The 16,427-nt window shown below is 35.2% G+C and overlaps 1 protein-coding gene across 1 annotated transcript; it reads right to left on the bottom strand.

The window, feature by feature from the left end:
* Window positions 1–1,959: 1,959 nt before the first annotated feature.
* Window positions 1,960–16,260, bottom strand: LOC132560043 (ribosomal protein S6 kinase delta-1-like). Its single transcript, XM_060224700.1, has 15 exons — window positions 16,159–16,260; window positions 13,682–13,717; window positions 13,188–13,305; window positions 12,701–12,816; window positions 11,931–12,136; window positions 10,874–11,112; window positions 10,466–10,519; window positions 9,778–10,230; window positions 9,268–9,389; window positions 8,776–8,931; window positions 6,229–7,847; window positions 4,923–5,050; window positions 4,420–4,502; window positions 3,790–3,885; window positions 1,960–2,079 (listed from the first exon to the last, which is right to left on the bottom strand). The coding sequence occupies exons 1-15, from the start codon at window positions 16,258–16,260 to the stop codon at window positions 1,960–1,962; spliced, it is 3,648 nt and encodes a 1,215-aa protein (XP_060080683.1).
* Window positions 16,261–16,427: the final 167 nt, after the last annotated feature.

The raw sequence follows: 16,427 nt of genomic DNA, 5'->3' as shown, positions 1-16,427 counted from the left end.
AATATGCACAGAATTTGCTGATAATCAAACTTGAACAAGGGGTTAAGAAGTCTACCAAGCAAGTCTCATCATAATTCATTTGTTCCTTCATAAGATAACACGAAGAAAGCATTCAGTTAGAGTGCCAGAAGATATCAGCCAATCAGGTCACATAAAATATGCGTAGAATTTACTTTTAATCAAATCTGAACAAGGAATGAAGGTAATAAGTCTACAAATCAAGTTTCCAAAAAATCTTCGTATTTTTTTGTAAGATAAAGTGCCAAAAGCATTCCCATAGGAGTTATTAAAGAAATCAGCCAATCAAGTCACAGTAGCCTCATTAAATATGTGCAGAATTAGCTGTTAATCCAACTTGGGCAAGGGATTAAGGTAACAAAGTTTCATCAAAATCCAATCCGTCCTTCAAAAGATATCACGCAGAAAGCTGCATTCTGATGAAGGGAATCTGTTTGAATATCCCCCCTGCCAACTTCATTGGGCAGGGGGTGCAAAAAAAAAGAAAATTAATCATATAAAATAGAGAAGCTTTGGCTTAGACTGGAGAAACACTTTGAGATAAACAGGGCTTCAAGCTGTTTGAGTTTGAGATAAACAAGTTTGACTTTGCCTTGTGTAGTGATGCTGACTATCATTGTTTCTAGTAGGACAAACAATATTGTGTTTTTAATCTTTAGCACAGCACTTTGTATAATATCTCCAAAAAACCATTTGTCAGCAATATCAGTGATATGGTGCTAGACCACTTCCTAATTCGGATATGATGCTAGACCACTTCCTAATTAGGAAACAGTGCTAGACTACTTCCTAATGAGGAAACAGTGCTAGACTACTTCCTAATTCGGATATGATGCTAGACCACTTCCTAATTAAGAAACAGTGCTAGACTTCTTCCTAATTCAGAAACGGTGCTAGACTACTTCCTTATTCGGAAATGGTGCTAGACCACTTCCTAATTAGGAAATGGTGCTAAACTACTTCCTAAATAGGAAATGGTGCTAGACTACTTCCTAAATAGGAAACAGTGCTAGACTTCTTCCTAATTCGGAAACAGTGCTAGACTTCTTCCTAATTCGGAAATGATGCTAGACTACTTCCTTATTCGGAAATGGTGCTAGACCACTTCCTAAATAGGAAATGGTGCTAGACTACTTCCTAAATAGGAAACAGTGCTAGACTTCTTCCTAATTCGGAAATGATGCTAGATCACTTCCTAATTAGGAAACGGTGCTAGACCTAGACTACTTCCTTATTCGGAAATGGTGCTAGACCACTTCCTAATAAGGAAATGGTGCTAGACTACATCCTGATAAAGATAAAGTGTTAGACTACTTTCTCATTTGGAAAAGATGCTAGACATAGTAGAGCCTAGATAATCCAGCCATTACTGTTGTGTCCAGTGACTGTGACTAGACATAGTGGAGCTTAGATAATCCAGCCAACACTGTTGTGTCCAGTGATTGTGACTAGACATAATGGAGCTTAGATAATCCAGCCAACACTGTTGTGTCCAGTGACTGTGACTAGACATAGTAGAGATTGGATAATCCAGCCAACACTGTTGTGTCCAGTGACTGTGACTAGACATAGTGGAGTCTGGGTAATCCAGCCAACACTGTTGTGTTCAGTGACTGTGACTAGACATAGTGGAGCCTGGATAATCCAGCCAACACTGTTGTGTCCAGTGAGTATGACTAGACATAGTGGAGCCTGGATAATCCAGCCAACACTGTTGTGTCCAGTGACTGTGACTAGACATTGTGGAGCTTAGATAATCCAGCCAACACTGGTGTGTCCAGTGATTGTGACTAGAGACTGTTGTATAAATACAGCCATCAAAACTAAGCGGGACAAAGTGATTTGACATTGCTGGATTGATGAAGAATAACTGCAAAATTATACAAATGAATTATGAGGTAATATTCTTTGACACGGTATGATAACAATAGATATTTTTCTTCATGAGCACAGATTCTCCAAGGAATTCCAGTTTACACCACTAAAGAATGGATGTGCTTTTATCTCTTCTGCTCCGTTGATTCCAGCTCCGAGACGCTCGCGTGGGTTGTAACACAACAGCTAAAATCAGTCAACATATTAACTATTAACCAATGTACGCTACATGTAATATTTACAAAAACTATCTGTTTAGCCAATGATATTGATACACCAGAATAAGTAAAATGACAGTTAAAATGTTGTAATTATTTTTAAAAAAAGTACAATAACAAATGCAAAATAGTTTTTCAAACTATATGCTAAAACCTTTAATGAAATACTACTGCATTTTAATGGGTTTTTTAAGCTATTATCATGGTTTGAGCAATTAAATGAGAAAAAAAATTATGACTATGAGGTGATCGTATATCTGCCAACTCTAACCATTCAGTCAGGAGTTTCCCAATTTTCAATCTCCAGCCCCGTCTCCAACATTAAGAGCAGTCATGGGCCTTATGTGGTTACTTAAGCAACCAAATCACATAAGATGTTTTTAAAAATGGTCCTGTCGCAAATGCCTTTCCTAAAAACCCTGGCCTCCGTAGATCTACTCTCTAGCATAAAAAATTATGTATTGCTTTCTGGTATGTAGAGTTGTGTATGACCTACATGCTGGAGGAGATTCCCAGTCTCAGCATACCCACTCTCTGGTATGTAGAGTTGTGTATGACTTACATGCTGGAGGAGACCCCTAGCCTCAGCAGACATAATCTCTGGTATGTAGAGTTGTGTATGACCTACATGCTGGAGGAGACCCCTAGCCTCAGTAGACATACTCTCTGGTATGTAGAGTTGTGTATGACCTACATGCTGGAGGAGACCCCTAGCCTCAGCAGACATAATCTCTGGTATGTAGAGTTGTGTATGACCTACATGCTGGAGGAGACCCCTAGCCTCAGTAGACATACTCTCTGGTATGTAGAGTTGTGTATGACCTACATGCTGGAGGAGACCCCTAGCCTCAGCATACCTACTCTCTGTATGTAGAGTTGTGTATGACCTACATGCTGGAGGAGATTCCCAGTCTCAGCATACCCACTCTCTGGTATGTAGAGTTGTGTATGACCTACATGCTGGAGGAGACCCCTAGCCTCAGTAGACATACTCTCTGTATGTAGAGTTGTGTATGACCTACATGCTGGAGGAGACCCCTTGCCTCAGCAGACATAATCTCTGTATGTAGAGTTGTGTATGACCTACATGCTGGAGGAGACCCCTAGCCTCAGTAGACATACTCTCTGTATGTAGAGTTGTGTATGACCTACATGCTGGAGGAGACCCCTTGCCTCAGCAGACATAATCTCTGGTATGTAGAGTTGTGTATGACCTACATGCTGGAGGAGACCCCTAGCCTCAGCAAACCTACTCTCTGGTATGTAAAGTTGTGTATGACTTACCTGCTGGAGGAGACCCCTAGCCTCAGTAGACATACTCTCTGTATGTAGAGTTGTGTATGACCTACATGCTGGAGGAGACCCCTTGCCTCAGCGGACACAATCTCTGGTATGTAGAGTTGTGTATGACTTACCTGCTGGAGGAGACCCCTAGCGTCAGTAGACATACTCTCTGGTATGTAGAATTGTGTATGACCTACATGCTGGAGGAGACCCTTAGCCTCAGCATACCTACTCTCTGGTATGTAGAGTTGTGTATGACTTACCTGCTGGAGGAGACCCCTAGCCTCAGTAGACATACTCTCTGTATGTAGAGTTGTGTATGACCTACATGCTGGAGGAGACCCCTTGCCTCAGCGGACACAATCTCTGGTATGTAGAGTTGTGTATGACTTACCTGCTGGAGGAGACCCCTAGCCTCAGTAGACATAATCTCTGGTATGTAGAGTTGTGTATGAGAAGTAATTCCTCCAGGATGACAGCTCAATAAACTCTAGAATTTAAAAGACGGTTTTAGTTATTGATACGTATAAAAAACACAGTAAATAGAACAATACTTTTCTGCACATCCTTGTCAATCAAAGTTTTCTTTTGTCCTCTTACCATATGTAAAGATAAAGATTTGATAAGAATTCATTGAATGCTATTTCAATAAAGAACAAGAGGCCCAATTTTACATCTTCTACATTTAATGTTTTTGGTAAATGAGAAACGTTTTAACAATCTGTGATCTTGATTAAAAGGCAAAGTCATTTTTTTCTGTAAATCTCATCAGGTTTTATCCCAGGAACCGTCCTGACAAATAACATGATTCTTGGCCTTTATGTCTGTTAGAAGAAGTTATTTGAAGGTTTTAATGAATTTGACTCCTATGACCTCGAATATGGGTAAAAAAAAAATAAAAAGTCATGTATGAAAGCTGTCATTACATGTTAGATAAAATTTCCACAAAAGCACTATTCAGTCCACAGGAAACATTGTTTAGAAATGATGTATGGAAAATGTAACCATGGTTACATGTACTTACTCGTCCAGTGAGAAGCTCATACAGGAGAGCTCCAACACTCCACCAGTCACAGACATCTGTATAGCCACATATACTCCTCACCTCTGTTAAAGATAAAGTCACAGATTAGTTTTGATATTGAAACTTGTGAATGCATAATTTGCTAAAGTTGCATCAAGCTTAAAACACATATTACTTCAATCATGTACATGCCATCTCCCTCTCATTTTTCAAAAAGGTGAAACAAAGAATTACAATTGAAGTTATCTTCAGATATTTACAAAGTCACCTATCTGTCATAAGATGTAGGCATTGTAAAATAGTTTAATGTGTTTTGTATAATGAAAGAGTTTGAGAAAATGCAAATCAGAGATTTTGTTTACGCATTTTAAATGTCATGAAGAGTTCCTTGTTCTAGAAAATTGTCTATTAATCCTGTGCCAATGTGATATATCTTCCTTTATGAAAATACATAAAATTGTTGAAATTTACAAGAGTTTTACAACAATGAACAATAATAATACCAGGTGCAACGTAAAGTTGATCCACAGCCTCAAAATCAACATCTGTCTCTGTGGTGCTGATCTGACAAAAGTAGGTTAACAGAACATGTCCACACTCCCCTAGTAGTATGTTGTCAGGCTTTAGGTCTCTGTGTTAGAATAAAGCAGACAATTAACACAAGTATCAGTTAAATTAATGAATGCTCCTAGAAAACAACTTTATTGGACACAATAACGAAAAGCAATAATTCTGTAATTAAGAAGTTGCAGGCCCTGAATTTGGTATAAAGCACATTTTCTTAGTATGAGGAATACATACACCAATTTTCATAATCCTAGTTTTAATGCAAGCAAAGCTATGCTGATGACACAAATTTTAAAACAAGGACAATAAGGAGAGTTATGGTTCTTGTACGTTGCACTTCTCCTAATTGACACATATCTACCTATAAAGTTTCATTTAGATACTCCTTATTTTTCTGTTATGCTACGGACAACATTATGATGGACGGATGGAGAAAGCGGTGAAAAGGAAAGTTGTTACCTATCCGACCACGTGGGTTTTCCCCAGGTACTCTGGTTTCCACCCACAGTAAGACCCATTACATCCTTATAATCTGGCCGACAAAAGTGGTTAGTATAAGTTGAAATAACTTGTTTTGTAACTGTTGTAAAATTGATAAAGTTTATATTTTATATAATTATCATAAAGTTGAGATAATTTCAGCCTTTCAATCAAAGTTTGACCCCAACGTTTCAAGCCATTGAGTAAAATCTTTATTAAGAAGTTGATTTGAGACTTAAATTTCTATGTTGACCAAATATTGATTTGTCCAGTCATCTCTACCTTAAAATTTATAAATTGTGAGAGACAATATTGTATAACATTTCAACAATACACAATGTATCAAAATTGTGCTATGAATGTTCACCATCAGCTTTAAAAAAGTCAATGTAAAAGGCTTTTTTCTGCCATTTTATCAAAACCTTGATACAAACAGGATGAATATTTCACAGATATCGGGGAAAAAGGATATTCAAAATGATATATTAACTGTATATCAAATATTTCACAGTCACATGTTGACCAACTATTATTGTGTGAAACATTCAATCAAAACTGATTTTTAGCTTATTTCAATGTTGTGCTCTGAAAAAAATATTGAAATACTTTGTGTTTGCCTAAAAATTGAACGAAATTATAAATGTCAGTCTCATTCACTGTGAAAATGACAGAAATTTATGGCACCCATGTGTAAACTTCAACAGCACCAAGATGTATACAGTTGAGTCTGGTCGGCGAAAACATACATCAAACAACATGTACCTGCAAACTATTCCCTCTGCGTGAAGTCTTGACAGTGCTACCACTACCTCAGCTGCCCACTGCTGGATACATGACTCGGGCAGATGAACCTGATCTGGACTATTAGTGGCCAGGTCAAGCTGCTGGAACACGCCAGATAAATTTCTGTGTCTTGTCTTCAATGGGGAGGTTAATTCTCGTTCCATAGATGCTGACCTACAAAGATCTTTAGAGTTCATTCGGGTCAAACTAAGCTTTTTAGGCGGTGTAGGATGTCTAGTCAAGGACTGCTCAGTGAATGTGGATGACCTTGACTCCTTTCGGTCATGGTCACTATATCTTCTTGAAGATAAGTCAGAATCAGACTTGGGTTTGACTAATGTGTTTGACCTGTCTTTGCTATCTTCTAATAAATCTTGTTCTGAGATTTCCTTATGTGGAGAATCACTTATAGATTTTATTGGTTCACCATCGCTTGTGTCTTCACCTGATCTGTTGAGGTCATATATACTAGTCTCATTGGAACTGTCATAATCATCTACCAGACTTTCCGAATTTTGACTTTTGAATCTGTCATCTTGAAGGTCACTTATGTTTTGGGATGTTGGTGTACCAGAAGATAAATCATTACCATCTTGAACACTGGAACTATTCCTTTTAAAATCCACATCAAAGTCTGACAATTTTTTTGGTGATATCACCTCCTCTACTTCAGAATCAGCAATCGATAAGGTCCTTTCCACTGATTTAATCAGCTTTTTTGCATTTTGCACAATAATGTCCGCATCATTCTCAGGCACAGTTATACCATTCTCGTCACTGTCTGGTATTTTACCTCCAGGAAAAACTTCATGCTCAACATGAGGCTTGTGTCTCGGTGATAATTCACTCTCTTCTGGAATACACTCAAATGCAGCACTATCTGACGTATTGCTGTCCATTCTCTGTACACCTTCGTTACTTTCAACACTATTTATACTAAAACAATCCAGATTTGACTTTGTGTTCTCTAAAATATCGCTTATTTGAAAATCTTTCTGGTCAAGTTGACATGGTTTATACTCCTGTATGTCTGTTTCATTACCATCCTGGTTGTCTAAAGATGAAATACTACTCAGGTTTCTCATTCTCATTACTCCACTGACAGGACTCTTGTCCTTAATATCACAGTTTATTTCATCCTTTGATGACTTTGGTTTCTGTCCTAAGATATTGGAGTCTGTATCTGTACAAGTTTCACCTGAATCTTTATGAATGTAGGCACATATTTCATTCTCTTTTGTGTATTTCATATGAAGCATCGAGAACTCCGGATCTTGACACAACTTTTCCACATTGGTATGCTGTTTATCGGAGTCTGATACCGAATTATCAGTGCTATGGATTTTTTGTCCCATATACGCATGAGTGTACTGGTCTTTATCGGTAACCAGTCCCGGAACATTGTCCCGAGGGTTACCTCGATTAGCCTGCAGATAAGCTCCAATATATGTCCACAGTTTACCACCAGTTGCATACTGTAACAGTAGGTGAATAGCATTGTCTGTTTCATAAAACTTGTGGAGTCCGACCATAAATGGACATGATACAGGCAAGATGGTCCTCAACCGTGTAGTACAGGTACTAGACTTGTGGATAGTCTGGAAAGAAATGGAGAAATGATAAGACTTAAAAAACAAAAAAAAACCCTTTGTCATGGTTTTATAAAGCAAATGTTACAGACAATTATTTCATCATTATTTCATATAACAAATGTTTAAGGAAATTCAATCCCTGTTGTTTTATAAAACAAATGTTTTAATGTTTAAGTAAAATTCCTTCACCGTTGTTTTATATAACAAATGTTTTAATGTTTAAGTAAAATTCAATCCCCGTTGTTTTATATAACAAATGTTTTAATGTTTAAGTAAAATTCCTTCACCGTTGTTTTATATAACACAGTGTTTAAATGATTATCACTGGTTGCACAATAAAACATTGCATCCCTGTGTCATTACATATGAAACAATAAGATCTTAATTAACCACAATTCATATTCATTTTCAGTTCTGTTAGGAAGGGAGTTTAAGTTCCATGATTTTAAATGCCTCCATGAAAAGAGTTTCTGAGAAAATTGCCAGTTTTACTAATGCTTAGTCTCCAAGGAAGTCCTTTGTATATTTTTTAGACTCCACAACTTTCAAGATTTAAAATGTATTTTGAAGCCATCAGAAAGTGATATACCTCTTTGCTTTTAATTACAAAAAAGTTAACCTTAATACAGTATTTTCTGGATTATATATCAAACTTTATCCATTATTTTTATTTGATTCACATATTAGTTGCACCACAATATAAGATTTTTTTTTTTTTCAATTTATCATATACTAAAAGAATAAAGAAATGATTTGTGACATTGAAGGATTTTCCTTCATTTTTGTTCTTTCTTGTATATTTACAAACTAAAATTTGAATCGCGACAAACATGACATATTAATATCAATCCTAAAGGCGAAGATCACTGAAACTGAAGCATAACATTATATTAACCAACCTAAAGTGATTCTTAGTAAACATATCACATTGTACCTTCATGATGTAAGTGTCGTCTGTACTTCTGTCCATCACGAGTAGCACACGGTCAACAGTGCCCAATACCTTGTAGTTCTTCAGCTCCCCTGTAGATCCCTTCAGCAAGGCCAGGGACGGGTCAACTTCTGACAGTGGTGACAAGTCACCATCAGCCTACAGACATAATTCTAGGTTAAACAACTTTGCTTTAAAATGTTCTTGTTTTCCAATTGTTGAGATTAAAAATAAATTCTTTAATAAAAGTATTCATGTAAAGCTCATAAGATACAGAATATTTCACTGAATAGCTAAATCATCCCTATCTGGTTGGAAGAAACCAATCATCCTCTCAGTAAATAAGACTGTATATAATGGTTCTGTGTTCAATATGAGACCAAATTGATGGATAAGCAGCAGGACTCAAAAATAAAGCTTAAATATAATAACATTGCTAAAGCTCCAGCTACATCTTCTCAGGTACATATAGATTTCATATTCTGTAAATCATACCGCCCATCTTTTATGATCCAGGGATTCCTTAGCTAAGTGCCTATTGTATAAATCCTCTGCCTTAATCAGGTACTGGGCTGTTTTCCTCCTCACAGCATCTCTTCTAGCTTTGTTTTTATCTCCTGATATAGCATAAACAAACAGTATTGATACAATTTGCCTCAAATTTACTTAATTTTATGTACTTTAGTAAGAATTTTTTTATCAAAATGTCAGCATTTTATAAAAAGAATAGTCTTTGTTTCCAATTTCATCAGTTTAATCAGCGTTCAAAGTGAAACGGAAGTATGTAATGAGGAGGCATGAAAAAAAGACTATGGCTTCTAAATTAAAAAAAAAAAAATTCAGTGTATTTATTTTATGTCATTTTCTGACTCACTCCAAATAGTGAAAAACAGAATGATTCTAAAAAAACGTTGTCATTGACACAAAGTAGAGTTTAGGGTTTATTACAGGATGATGAATGAGCACGAATTGGTTGAAGCCCAAGGAAGCCTTGTATGTTCTTACCTTGAACTCCCTGCAGCAGAATTCCTACTCCACTCTTATATGAGGAGAAGGCATGCTCGTATCGACCATTAGCCTCATGGTCCTGTGCCTGACATATCTGATTAGCTGCCACATAAATGTAGTCCTCCTTTCCCCCCAAGTCCATAGTGGACACTGACTCGCCAGTTTGTGACCGGAGACGGCGAGGACTACGGCCAACTTGGTGTACTGGAGACGATGTGGCACTGGATGTTGTGCTGTTACTATGGGAAGACACACTCCCTTTGCTGGTAGCATGTGAAAGGTCAAGGTCACCTTTACCATATTCCACACTAGACTCCGTCCTCATTCTCAGTGGGTCAAATTCACTGAGATCTGGTGTTGAAGATTTTGTACCTCCTTTCTTTGACTCAGAGATAGGAACACCATCGACTTTTACCTCGACCACTGTATCTGTTGAGGTTGTCATATCCTCTGTCTTTTCATCAAAGTCAATCTAATTGTTTCAAAACCACAATATGTTAAAACTCAACCATCAAAAACATTCTGCATCAATAAAGGATAAATCACTACAAAGTTGTAAAATCTGTGTTGGACTAAAGGAAGTATTTTTCTTCAAACTTCTTACTTTTTGAATTCACTTAAATATTCCTCTATTATTCACCTTTACAATCAGCAGACAGTTTACCTACCTGTATACCGGCATCACTATCTGATGGTGTTGTTGAATCTGTTTCATCTCTTGCATCTTCAGTATCCATTTCTTGCAGGAAATAAAAATGATAATCACAGTTTTCATTACAAACATGGCCATCTCAGACTTAATTTACTAAAATTTGATTGAAGAACTGTTCCACTTAGGAAGTCATCACAGGAAAACTCATGACATTTTAACTTGTGATCAAATCTGATATCTCTTCCGCATTTGTTTACCTTGTAGCTTATAATTGTAGATAAATAGATATCATTATATTTATTTTTAGTATAATGTACTGAATTTATTACCAAAAACAGAAATTTAGATAATTTTCCCATTATTCAGAAAGTCAAAAGGAGTATAAAGCATCATATCTATGAAATCATAATGTACTTCATTAAGGACTCATAAAATCAATACCTGCACAAGTATTCATGGCCGCAAATAGCCAGCTACCACTTGTGTGTATGTCTTGTTTGCCATCTTGGTTTTCTGTAGAAAGTGGGTCAAAGTATGCAATGTCAGTGTCCGGGAGAGAGGCACTGAGATTAGATTCCACATCACCATCTTCTGTGTCATCATCATAAGAATTAAGACTGATGTTGTCTGGGATCTGTGGGAAATTCCACACGCCTTCTAATTTCACATCCTTTGAATCACTAGAAAACAAAACAGACTGATTTATTGACATTCCCCAAACATTTATTGTCAAATCATATGACAATACTATTTTGTAATTGTAAAATTTTGATATTTCCATTTACATGTACTGCAGAACAAATTAAAACCAATCACATTTATAATTTGAAATAAATTCTTATCAATTTATGCAGTTCAGATCACATCTTTATCACAAATGTATGTTTTCTTGCTGAAATCGATATTCACATTTAGCAATATTACATGTTCCCGAAAACCTATTTTCCACATATCTTGTACGTAGATTAGATATGCTTCACATTTTGTGAGTTACTTGAAGGTTGCCTCTTCTGTTTGTTTCTGCTTTTTTCCTTGGTTTTACCAAATACTTGTAACAAAATCATGTTTTATGAAAGTAATGTAATGAGCAATGGTCCTCTTTATCATTATGATACATATCTTTTCTGTGATTCTTTTCTTCAATTTCTTGAAAATAGCATCAATAAGATTTCTGCCAAAACAAACAACTTTGTCGTTACAGAATAGATCAAAGGGAGACAACCCCGACTTATCCTGTATTGTTTACTGTTTGATATTTTAGAGATACATGGAAAGCTATGATAATGACTGATGATAATAACAGGAGACCTGTAAATAAATTACTGTGTTGGTTGGAATTTAATTCTCTTACAAAAAGATAAGTATTGTTTGAAAAAGTTTATGTGTACATTAATATAAATTGCCTTTAAGATCAAAGTTTACATTTTATACACTTTCTCATTAATATGAAATGTGCATGAATTATTTCTAATTAAGATAGTATAATTCATCAACTCACCTATGTTCGGAGTCGCCATCTGTATTGTTTTCCACAGTGACATCTTTCGTCTCACATGGTGGATGTTTCACAGGCTGGAGAAGTTCCTCACTAGACCTTGTCTCTGAGTCATCAGATTGTGTGGAGGACAAAGAGTCTGGTGACAGAATGTCCAGTTTTGATGGCTTCATCACACTCCCTGACAGGCCATGTCTCTGCTTCCCTCCCTAATGGAAATAGTTATAGAATATCTAGACAAATGACACACTGTGATTTTTAAATTTTCACTTTCTCTCCCAAAAACCAGCATTCTGAAATTGTGTATCATTTTGATTGCATCAAATATTCTTTTTTTTTTGTAAATTTCTTCAGTTAATTGGATGTTAGATACAAAGTGTAACTCAATACTGTCATGGTTTGAATGTTTTTTTCAGCAAAGATATCACAGAATCAACACCCCAATTCAGAAGTTGAAACATAGTGTGACAGTGTATAATCATTTCTCTTTGTTTGCTGGATGTACTGTCCCACAAACAGCCAGGCATTTTGAGACAGGATCTCTATATAATAGCTGGTAGCTACCTCACTGAAGACACATGGGAGACCCTTCCAGAGAAACCCAAACTGTTACGGATAGAGACACACACCTCAGATCTTCACCTGACATGTTACAGGCAGACACTCTAACCAACTAAGGTATCATGGCCACTTCTAGCTCTGATTTTATGTTTAAACTGTTATCAACTAGGGTTAATAAGAACAAGTATTAATCTAAAATATCAACAGCATACCTTGAGGAACTCTTGAAATGCCTTTGACTTGTGGAGATGGGCTTGATTACCAATAAAATTCAGCAGTTGTAAGGCACTTAGACGCCTTTCCTCTATCACAGCATCTTCAAAACGACCTGATAAAATCATACACGTATAGAATTCTTAAAAGTGAACATCTATTTCAAGATTTCAAGAGTAGATTTTCAAACCAGGGAGTCCATTTTATAAAAGACTACCATAATTGATAAGCACATTAAATCTCATTTAACTTTTGAATTCTAAATCAATATGAATGACGTTATATAGATCCTGCATTTTCAATCAAATCTCAGAGATGGTAAAGTTGTTCATCATGTTGATGAAAAAATCTTTTACAAAAGTGGAATTACCCCAACAATCATTAAATAATGAATTTTCTAGAAGTTCCCAGTAAGATGTCTATATTAACCAGAAAATGAATGGTTTAATTAAAACAAAAACACCAAACATTTGAAGATTTCTATACCAAAAAGTTTCGGTTTGGCAAATCTTGGGAATTCTTCTTTCCTGTGAAGTGCCTTGTGAAGTGCTAACATCACTCGGAATAAATTCTTGAAATCATTATATCTTTTCCAAATAAGGATCTGCAGAAAAAGATGATAAATGTAATTTTAGAATCTGGTTTTAATTTATAGCGCAAATTAAATAGGACCTGTGCTACGCAAGTAAAACTTGTATATACACTGACTGTACTGTTCAAATTTGCAGGGTAAAAAAGAAGCTAACTTAAATCGGAGTATAGTTTTATTATCCTTTTTCTTTGATTTGGTGAAGTTACAGAAAAAACAAATTAATGTACTATTTATTCTTAAACTGGGTCATTTTACAGGAAATATCATTTCCTTACAATTACAGACCTTTGTTAAATTGTAAAAAAAGAATTTCTAAAAATCATAATATTGCTATAAAATTCTTCTTATCTATTTGTATTTTGATCTTACAATGTCAGTTTATGCTTACCTCAGTCAAACTTTCAGGTGAATGAATTTGAAACACCTGTGAAAAAGAGAAATTATTCATGTAATATTGCAATAATAGAGTACATACAGAGGTATTACAATTTGTATAAAGCATATATCATATTTATATCATACATACTTAAGATGAAAAGAGAAAATTATGAATAAAAAAAAGACTATGATACAAAAAAAAAATCATCTCTAAACTGAACTATTTCATTTCAGAATAATTAAAAAGAAAACAAAAAAAAAACCCATAAAAACCTATTCGAAAAACAAAGGAATTCTTAAATAGCTGCTGTTCAAGTTAGCTGCATCCAGAGATAGTATCACGGTTAGTTCCAACCATAGAATTTTTGTCAGTCCTATCAACTTTCTGTTACTGACAAATTCCTGTTTGATCTATGTCTCTCATTTCTTGTGAGATTACATCTAAAGACAATTTATACAATATCCATCTTGAAGGAATTCTAGAAAATAATAAATGTGTCATTCACACTTTTTGATGGAATCATGAATGGATGGATTGAAACTCCAGAGTGATGAACTTTACTACATTTATAATATACCATATGACTCTATTAAAGGCATCTGAAGCAATTTTTGGGATTACTTGCAGAGCTTGAAAAGCTCATATCATATCTGATATGTGACAAAATCTTGTCGCCTCACTTCTGTCATAACTTTTAATCACTGTCATATAAAGTCAAACCCACTTTATTTGAACTCAGATATATTATACAGATTAATTTTAAATAAAATTAAAACCTGCCCCCACCCCACCCTACCCCCACGTCTTCTTTGTGTATTTATCTACTGCTTAATGTGAACTCAGTTGCTTTATTTAAACAGTAATTTCCATCCCTTGGCAACACAAAGTCATTGTTTTCACATCGCTTAATTGGAAAGCCACTGTTCATACTTTTCGTTGATGGAACACATTACAACTTCCATTCTGTGAATATTAATTATAAAAACAGTGAGTTGTGTTTGCTATTCTGACACAAACCATTATAGAATAGAAAACAGAATGGCAGTTTGGATAATTTGAATTATTTTGTCATTCCATAAGTATTTCAACATAACAAGGTTTTACTGTACATGCAATACCTTTATACATGAAATTTCCTCCTTTATTAGATATAGATTCGACATACTGGAAATACCTAGGGCTAACAAAATCAGAAAAATGGTTTTACTAATATCAGCAGTTTTTTTATTTGGATTGCACTGAAATGATAGTTTTGCAAACAAATTACCAAAAAATTAGTAAAATATTGAAAACTTAATCATACAAAAAGATGAAAAAAAACGTGTATTAAAAAAAATTTTTGATCAGTTGTGATTTGTTCTAATATATTTATATATCATTTAGGAAAAGTAGAGTAAAGACAGTGAAAATTGATTATATCACCTTTCCTATATAATGAACAGCCCAGAAAGCTTTTGAAAATCTCTTAACATTCTTCTTTCTATCTATGTGTAATAGGAGCAGAAAATGCGCCGCCAGACTGGAGTTCAAACTGGGGACTCTCCAAACTGTAAATGCTTTACCACCTGAGCTACCTGCAGCTGGTTGAAACTACCAATAGAGTCTTCGCCCCAAAGACACAACTATTTACAACCCAGTCAATCAGTTAATCAGAGAGTACAGTACTACTTGGCGTAACAAAGTACATCAGTTTAATTTGTGGTTGCACAACTGACCCATGGTCAGTTTATTTCAAAATAGATCTGATCTATGAGCTAGTCAAACGGGCTTCAATAGGTACTATATATAAAAATACATGGATGTGTAACAACAGACTGATTTCAATCCCTTGGATTAAAAAATTAAAGCTTTTTAAAAGTATAACAAACATATGTACTTAATTATTATGTCAAGAAATTTAATAGGACCGAAAACTGTATTGCCATACCAGGAAACGTATTACTACAAAACCAATATCATTATTAAACTACAATGTAAGCGTTACGTGAATAAAGAATACTATGTTTGATGATCTATATTGGATACTGGCACATCAAGAATTTTAATATTTGTATATATATTTAATAACTTCTAGTGTGTGCGCATTTTTGTTCTTCTTTCTTTCTGTGTGTGTTTTCAGGCTTTCCCAACGAATGCAATAAGCAAGATTTGATATATATAGTTAACTGAATTTGCTGACGTGTTTTGCTTTTGAAGAAATAATTTCTGTGAATGGTGATTTTAAACAATTTATCTAGATAATAATGCAAAATGAATAAAATTAGCCACGTAGCAATCGAATATCGATATTTTAATATATCTTACAACGTTGTATGGTTATGTAATTTTCTGACAGCTATCAACTGGTCAAGATATGCCGCCGGCTACGATAGGGGACGATAACCGGCTCAACAGATACCTGTTTTAAATTTTTAATTTTAGATAAATCTGAAATAATATCACAATACTAGTAGTCTGGGTGAATATAGAAGTAACTAATGACCAACCTTGCACGATACTTTGTATATGGTAAAACCATCGGGGTGCTTTGTAGGATCGGAAACATCAAACTGCCAGAGACGTTCCTGATTCTTGTTCTTGGCAGCCATCTTCTCTTGTGACGGTTTGCGACATACACAAAACTATCAGGGTTGTGTACAATAATAATTCAAATGCATTTTATTCCACTTCTAGTATAATGAAAGATGCTGTATATATCATTATTTTTTAGCAGTTATAATTCTTATTAAATGTTGTGATAAATATATGACGATTT

Source organism: Ylistrum balloti, unplaced genomic scaffold, assembly GCF_031769215.1.
Source record: "Ylistrum balloti isolate Yb309-2 unplaced genomic scaffold, AGI_CSIRO_Ybal_v1 Utg371004, whole genome shotgun sequence".
NCBI lineage: Eukaryota > Metazoa > Mollusca > Bivalvia > Pectinida > Pectinidae > Ylistrum > Ylistrum balloti.
This window is presented reverse-complemented; position numbering and strand designations above follow the sequence as displayed.